This window comes from Nematolebias whitei, chromosome 2 (assembly GCF_014905685.2).
Source record: "Nematolebias whitei isolate Nwh7 chromosome 2, NemWhi1, whole genome shotgun sequence".
NCBI classification, from domain to species: Eukaryota; Metazoa; Chordata; class Actinopteri; order Cyprinodontiformes; family Rivulidae; genus Nematolebias; species Nematolebias whitei.
In genome coordinates, this window is record NC_056499.1 from 27,904,282 (window position 1) to 27,913,177 (window position 8,896).

Genomic DNA, 8,896 nt, shown 5'->3' on the forward strand with positions numbered 1-8,896 from the left:
TTTTCAACCGTTTAGCATTTGTTTAGCGTATATCTTAGTGTATAACTTAGATCTTTATATTATCTTATATATCCTTATATTTTTGCTATTTTTGGGTGTAACTGGGACCCTGAGTACACAATTTCATTCCACCTCATGGACCACATGTGATGCGAATGACAATAAAGAAACTGGAACTTGAACACTTCCAGTCTAATCAAGAAGGCACATCAGAGACTCTACTTCCTCAGGCGGCTGAGATGAGCTGGACTGGGAAGCTCAGTCCTCACCACCTCCTACAGGTGTGCAGTGGAGAGCATCCTGTGCTCCAGCATCCTGTGGCATGGAGGCTGCACAGCTGCAGAAAGAAAAGCTTTGCAGAGAGTGGTGAAGGCTGCACAGAAGTCTGTTTGAGTCAGCCTCCCCACCATCACAAACATCTACACCTCCAGATGCAGGAAGAGGGCCACCTGGACCCCACTCACCCAGCACACACACTTTTTGTCCCGCTCCCCTCAGGAAGGAGGTTGAGGAGCTTTAAGTGTTGAACCACTAGACTGAGGAACAGCTTCTACCCTGAGGCTGTTAGGCTCATGAATCCCTAATCAGGATTATCACTGTGGAAAAAATCACTGTAATGCCACTTTAATTGGACATTTGACACTTTATCCATGCTGCTGATGTCTTACCCATAAGCTGCTATATTCATACCCATCTGCTCACAACAAACTCATGTTCAGGCTGCTGTTTAGTATACCATATTTGTATTTATTGTTTAGCGTATATCTTACATCCTTGTATACTGTTTCTATATACTGGGCAGCTGAGGCTGAGTGGTTAGAGCAGTCGTCCTCCAGTGCAAGAGTTGGGGGTTTGATTCCACCAGCAGTCACATGCCGAAGTGTCCCTGGGCAAGACACAGAACCTCTCATTGCCTCAGATGTGTGTCCCTCGGTGTATGAATGTGATAAAGCACTAATGAATCTTTATACAGATCTAGTAGTGTTGTATGAAGAGTAAATGAGGACACAGACTGTAGTGTACAACACTTTGAGTATTTTGATAAGATAGTACGGTGCTATATAAATACAGTCCATTTACCATTTCTTTTTATAATTTATATTCTTTTTTTGCTATTTTTGGGTGCAACTATGACCTTGATTACACAATTTCATTCCACGTCACATGTGATGTGAATGACAATAAAGTCTCCTTGAACCTTCTCATGTGGTCATGACCCACAGCTCATGGTCACTGATGAAGGTTGGAACATAAACCAGCTGTTAAATTAACAACTTTGCTTTTTGGTTGGACACATCAGAGTGATGGTATTCTGATCCACAGTGATGCTCTGGATGTGGTTTTAACTTGTTCTGAAGCATTCCTCTAAATATCATGGTTCACACAGAGGGTATCTATTGTATTTTGTTCCAAGCCTGTTGGCAAAGGTGGTGTTCGAGTTTGTTTCTTTGTAAAAACCTGGAGTTCGGTTTGCTTCAGTTTTCTGAGGGCCAATATTTAACTAACTGTGAAGTGTTTCTGGTCCATGTCTGCTTGTCAGATGGTTAACATACAGGTTTATGGTGCAATGATTTGGCTTCTTACAGAACATGAAGACGTTCCCTGTTGATAAAAATCCATTTCCCGTCTCTTCATCCACCTCTGGTTTCCCGGTGCCCTTTGACCTCCCTCCTTCAAGCTATTCTTCAAAAGGTGCATTCATCTTTCTTTCATTATGCGTTAAATAGTGTGCTTTACTGATGTAATTTTTATTTTTTACAAACACCCAGAAAGACATTTAAAAACACTGGGGTTGTTGTGCATCTTTAGTCGCATTTTCCCCTCCATCTGCTTTAAGGAAGAGTAAACAGAAAAAGTGCATCTTCTTCCGCATATAAAGCAAAGACATCTTTTGTTTTAGGGTTTGTCTGAAAATGACAACTGATTCCCAACCTGTCATCATCCAACATGTTCACTTTATAACCCAAGTTTTCTTCTCCGTTCTCAGATCAGCCGTGGATCTGGAACATCCCGTACAGCCAGGAACCAGACACACATGGCAACATCTGGGTTCCCTCTTGAACATGTGTGTGTGTTTGAAGTGTCTTTTTCTGTTAGTGTTGACTTTTTAACCTGTCATTAGACCATTTTGTACGGTGTATCCTAGTTTTCTACAAATAAATCAAGTAGTGCTTTAATTCAACTCAGTTCTTTTTTTTTAATGTAAATTTAAATAAGAAAAAAATGACATTCATTTTAAATTTAGAGTTTAAATACTGATTTAATTATGGATTAAATGATCTTATTCTAAATACAGGATTCATCATGCGTTGGGAGTCGTCTATAGGATTTGGTGACATCGTGTATAGTTTTTTACAGTCTAGTTTTTACAAAAAATTGTTTTCAAATACCTTTTCCTGCATACCTGCAAATGTGCGTATAAGGCTGCCTTCAGGCCCAGGCCTCCCTTGCAAAAGAGATCTGTGATCTTAATGGGATTAGCCTGGTTAAATAAAGGTTAATAAATAAATGCTTTTACCACTCACAGGGTATCACATCCTTGAAATACAGACCCTTTCCAAAAAATTAGGATATCATGGAAAAGTTTTTAACTTCCATAATTCCATTCAAAAAGTTTATATTTAATAGATGATAGATTCAGGGCCCACAATTTGAACAATTTCAAGTATTTTATTTGTTTGTTTTTACATAATTTGGGCTTCCAGAAACCCACGGAAACAGGAATTCAAAAAATTAGAATACTGTGGAGAAATCAGCCCACACTTCTTAAGTTTTTGCAGAAAAAAAATGAAAGAAATTAGGATCACAACAAAATCAAAATATAGTACTTTCAAAACGATATTTTAATCTTGAATACTTGGTTGGGAATCTTTTTGCCTTAATCACTGCTTTGATGCGACGTGGCATTGAGGCAATCATCCTGTGTCATTCCCTGGGAGTTATGGAAGCCCAGATTTCCTTGATGTTTGCAGTCAGCTCTTCTTTGTTGTTGGGTCTGGTGCTCCTCATTTTCCTCTTGAGAATGTCCCATAGATTCTCAATGGGGTTTAGGTCCGGAGAGTTGGCTGGCCAGTCAAGCACTGTGGCATGGGCATCAAACCAGGTTTTGGTGCTTCTGGCGGCATGGGCAGGGGCCAGGTCCTGCTGAAAGATGAAATCTGCATCTCCATACAGATCTTTTGCATGAAGTCCTCAAACATTCTGGTAAACTGTTGCGGTGACCTTGGATGTAAGAAAGCATAGTTTACCAACACCTGCACCGGACATTGCACCCCAAATCATGACTGACTGTGGATATTTCACACTGGACCTCAAGCAGTATGGGTTCTGTTCCTCACCCTTCTTCCTCCAAATCCCTTGGACCTTGATTTCCGAATGACAGGCACATTTTACTTTTATCGGAAATGGATACGTTGGCTCAGGTTAGTAAGTGGCTTGACCCCAAGAACCCAACAGTTGTAGCCCATCTCCTGGAAGTGTCTGAATGTGGTGGTTTTTTAAGTTGTGACTCCCGCCTCTTTCCACTCTTTCTGGATCTCTGCCAGATTCTGGAATCTTCTCTGGTTGATAATCCGCTGAAAACCACGGTCATCTCTTTTGCTGGTGTGTCTTCTGCCATATTTTGCCCCTCCACTAGACTATCTATTGATATGCTTAGACATAGCACTCTGTGAACAGTCAACCTCCTTAGCTATGAACTTTTGTGGCTTACCCATCCTATGGAGCGTATCAATGATGGTCTTCTGGGCAGTTGTTATGTCTGCAGTCTTCCCCATATTGAACCGAATTGAGACAATTGAACCAAACTGAAGCAATTTAATGACACCTGGGGAAACCTGTGCAGGTGCTTTGAGTTTAGTAGATGTTTAGTGTGTCACACTGAGTTTAAAACATTCATGCCCTGCAACATTTGGGCTGATTTCTTGACAGTATTCTAATTTTTCAATTTCTGTTGTCGTGGGTTTCATGACCTCGAAGCCCAAATTATATAAAAATAAACAAATAAATACTTGAAATCGTTTTAATTGTGGGCCCTGAATCTATCATCTATTACAGTTTAATTTTTTGAATAGAATTATGAAAGTTAAACCACTTTTCCATGATATTCTAGTTTTTTGGAAAGGGTCTGTATATATCAGGTTGTGTGTAAATTTGTAACTTAAAATGCAGCTGTTGGATTAAAAAAAATCCTTTCATCATCTACTTACAAAAGGATCCCCACAAAGACAGACTATTTTTAACCCAGTTTACTTGTAAGAGCAGACGGTCACGAAACGGGCTTTTACAGATGTTCAAAGTTACATGCTTAGTGCCTCATCATAAGAATCTGCACCAGAGAAGTGCAGGAAATGTTTTATTTTAATTTTATAATACACTCTTATCAGCGCCTCCTCCAGACTGTGCCAGGTGCCTGCAGGCTCCTCTCTGAGAGAAAGAACTCTCTGACCTCACACACAGTAACATTAATTTAACATTAGCAGTGATAAACATCTATAAACTTTTACCTAAATTCCCTTGACGGCATCTTGAAGCCAAACCTGCATTTTTCTGTAAAGCGGATGTAAGAATGAACTTGAACTTGTTCATTTATTGACTCGTGAAATGATGTTATTAGGAAAGCCTAACATTACATTTTTTAAGTATTTTATTATTAAAAATATTTTTTATTCAAATGAGTTATCTGAGCTTTAACTTTAGGGCTCATATTTAGCATAAAACTGACTAATTAGCTATGCTAAAAACAAAATTGTTTTAAATTATTGATTTAAAAAAAGCAATATAGAGATAAATTGCATTCCTTTGGAGCTAGTAAATCATTAAAGTTATGTATGATATATAAGCGCACTTTCTTGGTAAAGTGAACAGCAGTTTTATAATGGAGTAACTACTTTTTATGAAGAAAATCATGGTTAAAAAAAGAAAAAAGAGGAATTAAGACGTGCCTCTACAGTGCATCTAACAACTGAACACAAATACCGTATTTAAAAAAAAAACGTTCCCCAAGTTAAACATTAAATATAGATCTTTTTAAAAGTTATGGTAAATATAGCTAAATTATTTTTTTTAATTAAGCAGGATTTGCAGCATGGGTTGTGGCCATACAATTAAATAAAACAACTAGACTGTTAGAACTGTGACATCATGGAGGAGCAAAGATGGCGTACAAGGAGGGCAACAGCTCACAGCCGAGAAAGCAACTATTTGATTAACAGCAAGCCCAACTGGATCTGTGTCACAAATTATTTGTAATATTTTTTACAATTAATTATTAGAATTGATAATGTTAATTTCATTCAACAATCATGTAAAACAGCTAGATGATGTATAAAGAAAATCTATCACAAATCAGAAATGACACATTAAGGGAATTTCACAACAGTATTGGAATAATGTATATTACCAGTAATATTTACCTGTTATGTAGTCGACACTTGGAAAATATCCACAGCATAACCGATGATACTTTGAAGGATGAAACTTGTCTCTACACCATGTTACCAACACTGTAAAAAATATTAGGGTGGTTTAACTTAAAAATTTAAGTTCAATTGCTGCCTTAAAAACATAAGTAAACTCAACTTAAGATGAAGCTTTTTTTCAACTTAGAAATACAAGTTATAAAAGTTATAAAAGTTGTCCAATTGATGCCAATTTATTGTTTCAACTCGATACTATTAGTTGAAATGACTCACCATAGAACATTATTCCTTCCAAAAAAATTGATTACTCTTGTCAAGGAAACTTAAAATTATATGTTGTAACAACTCGCATAGTTAAGTTATACCAGTTGTCTAATGAATTACAACATGTTTGAACTTGTACTCCCGAGTTAAAACAACTCACAAAGTTATATTATACATTCAAGAAAACTAGCTTTCTCTTGTTAAAGTAACGTACACTTGTATATCGTTTCAACTTACATTTTACATTCAACTATATTCATATAATTTACCTTTACAAGTTATGCTAACTCATGTTTTTAAGGTAGCAACTGAACTTAAAATTGCAATTTAAGTTAACAAACATTTTCAAATCTAATCCCCTTTCTCCACTATTAATGGCAAGTTCACGAGTTTCCTTAAAAAAATTTCACAGAATATACACTTACAACTCACATGATCAATAACATTTATTTTCCAGACTTTCTCCATCAAATAGTTGAGACAAGCCTTAAAATCAGAATGTATCTCCAAAACAAAAATGTTAGACCATGTTCAATGGGAACAGTCGAGAGCACACATTTTCGTTTTGAAAGCAGGAATTTAACTCTTTGTTCTCAAAACTTGTAATGCTTGCACTGAAAACTTCTGCTGTTGGATTGTATACCTGGATTATTGAGCATGGACTTTGTTGTTCCTTGAACTCTGTCTTTTCTCAACACACAATGTTGTTGTCTAAAATGGTGGGCGGTATGCATTTTTTTATTGAATGCTATACCTTCATTTGTCACAATTTATAGGTATAAAGACCCAGAAATGCAAACTGAAAATGTGTGTTCTCAACGCATGTCAGTAAAAATCCCCCATACATGATCTAAATCCAATTTATAAAATCATAATTGAAAAATCTAGTTTGCCCAAAGTGCTGTGAAAATTAACATTAAACAGTTGCAGTGAAAATTCAATACGTTCAGCCATCATCGCTCATAAACAGTCCAACGTAAAGTGCGACAAGATCAGTCTCGCAAAACCCTGAGAGTGATGGGGTTTTTTTTTTATAATAAAATTAGTTCAAGATAACCCTGAGAGGTTTTTTTAAAGGACATTTCAGCACAAATGCAGAACGTGTTATGTATAGAAAAGAACTAACTGTTACAAGAACTATTTCTAATGAAAAAATAACAGAAAACAGGCGTTACAGTTTGTACCTCAAGATTTTGTTTCTCAATCCATGTACTCGAGCTGAAGCCTGGTCTGAGCTTCATCACCACTCGCTGAAGAAACTCAAAGGAATACTTCATGTCATCTGGACTCTTGAGATTGACACAGTAGATGACACCTATAAGCATGGCAAAGCTTGTGCCACATCGTCAATGTTGTGAAGCACAATGTTCTCCTCCACCACAACTGCCACATCAAAGATCTTGTGTGGAATGGCACGTCATTCACCTTCACAGGCTATCAAGAGACCAAGCTGCATCCCCTTCAAGGCATCATCCAGAGTGTCAGCATGAGCCTTAAAAAGAAGAAATAATAATGATCATTTTTGTGTGCAAGCACAGATACCATTACAGTAGTCCCTTGCTACTACACAGTTCGTTTTTTGCAGTCTTGCACCATTGCAGTTCAAAATCAGACTGGACATGACACACAATTGGCTGATTGATAGATGAGCCGCATGATCAGCATGGAAGTTTTTTTTTAAATCAATTATTTTAAATGATTTAGCCCCTCCTGCACCTCTGTGCAGCCCACAGCTTTAAATTAAAGATAATAAAAAAAGACAAAATGTTAACACACAGCTGTTGCAATTCAAAACTGTTGTCTTACATCACACATCCTGATGACAGCTGATGGATCTTCGCCTGATATGTAGTGTGGCAAACCAAGCAGAGCAGCAGCCCTTCTTTCATTTGTGTCCTGCAAGATATGACGTGCAGTGAGATGACAATGTTTTAACAAACATAAATGATGTCTAATTTTCTAGCTATCCTCAGTCCCACTTACATCTTTCACAAGGCAGTCCAAAATGTCTGAGTGACTGCTTCTTTCCAGATTTGGTTGCTGCTTCGTATACCTCCAGCAGTCTTGGGATCAAGCCATCAAGTCCGTCAAGAAAAGAATCCAGGAGGTCTGTGGTGACGATTCTCCTGAATTCTGCTCTAATCTGAAGTGATAAGACAGAAAATATAACATTTCTCAATAGGACACCGTCCAAACAGTCTTAACAGGATTAAATCTCTTGGTGGAATTAATGCAAAGTTGTGTGATTACCCGTTTCTCGTGGAACAGAGCTGGCCACCGGGAAATGAGCTCTGTGATGTGTGGTTGATCTCCAATGATCTCTTTTCTGCTGAAAAAGTACAGAGTTCACAGCGTAGTTTAGCAACTGGATATGATCTTTTATGTTCCTAGATGTGCTTTGCAAAATCCACATGGGATCTGAGCACAGTTAGACAGCTGGGGTAAATGCAGCTCCAACCTTGTCTTCCACGTCCATGAGTGTCTCTGTAATGACTAATTATTGCTCTTTCACTGCAGGTGGCAAAAATGCAAAGCTTACAGCTCCACTTCATCCACAGTTGTAGCCGAAGTTTAATGATTCAACACCTTCACCTAAAACAATTTTTAGAGTATGGTATAAAAGCATTAGTCATATGAACTGAGACGTGAACGGAAGAAGAATCATTTGAAACATCTTTCGAAACGTGAACGGGTCGATGGTGACCCATAGACTTACTTTAGCACAGGACTATTCAACTAAACTGCTCAGTGGGCCACAGTTTCTGAAAGCCAGCAGCTCAGGGGCCGGACATCCAGCGATTAAAGTCATTATGTAACTAAACAAAGTTTCACAGTGATATGTTTACTTTTAAATTTGTTTATTTTATTACATTGAATCATGAATGCAATAAAAAAGAACCCAAAATCCCAATCCAGAACCCCCAAAAAACAAAAATGAAGTGGGCCGGATTGATGTCACCCGCGGGCCGAAATTAGCCCACGGGCCGTACATTGAATAGCCCTGCTTTAGCAGTTAGTTTACCTCCTCCGTCACCAGCCGGCATGTGGTCTCTGACTGCTAACGTGAGCTAGCATTAGCGGCTCAGCGTGGCCAAAAACGGGACGCGTGCTTACATAAACACGAACCAAGGGACAGGGCTAATTACTGGCACTAACACGGGACCTGGCTAATTACTGGCACTAACACGGGACCTGGCTAATTACTGGCACTA

The 8,896-nt window shown here is 38.2% G+C and overlaps 2 protein-coding genes across 2 annotated transcripts in view; both read left to right on the forward strand.

Annotated features, from left to right (window-relative positions):
* The window catches only part of tdp1 (tyrosyl-DNA phosphodiesterase 1), a 20,813-nt gene extending 18,752 nt beyond the window's left edge, over window positions 1-2,061 (forward strand). The window contains exons 9-10 of the mRNA XM_037697603.1: window positions 1,587-1,692; window positions 1,988-2,061. Coding sequence (XP_037553531.1) covers window positions 1,587-1,692; window positions 1,988-2,061 — 180 coding nt within the window. The remainder of the gene's footprint in view (window positions 1-1,586; window positions 1,693-1,987) is intronic.
* Window positions 2,062-3,404: 1,343 nt separating this feature from the next.
* Window positions 3,405-8,896, forward strand: part of LOC119426479 (kinesin-like protein KIF13B) — a gene marked incomplete at its 3' end in the record, with an annotated part of 10,965 nt that continues 5,473 nt past the window's right edge. Inside the window, 1 exon segment of the mRNA XM_037694042.1 lies at window positions 3,405-3,422. Within this exon segment, the coding sequence (XP_037549970.1) occupies window positions 3,405-3,422 (18 nt within the window).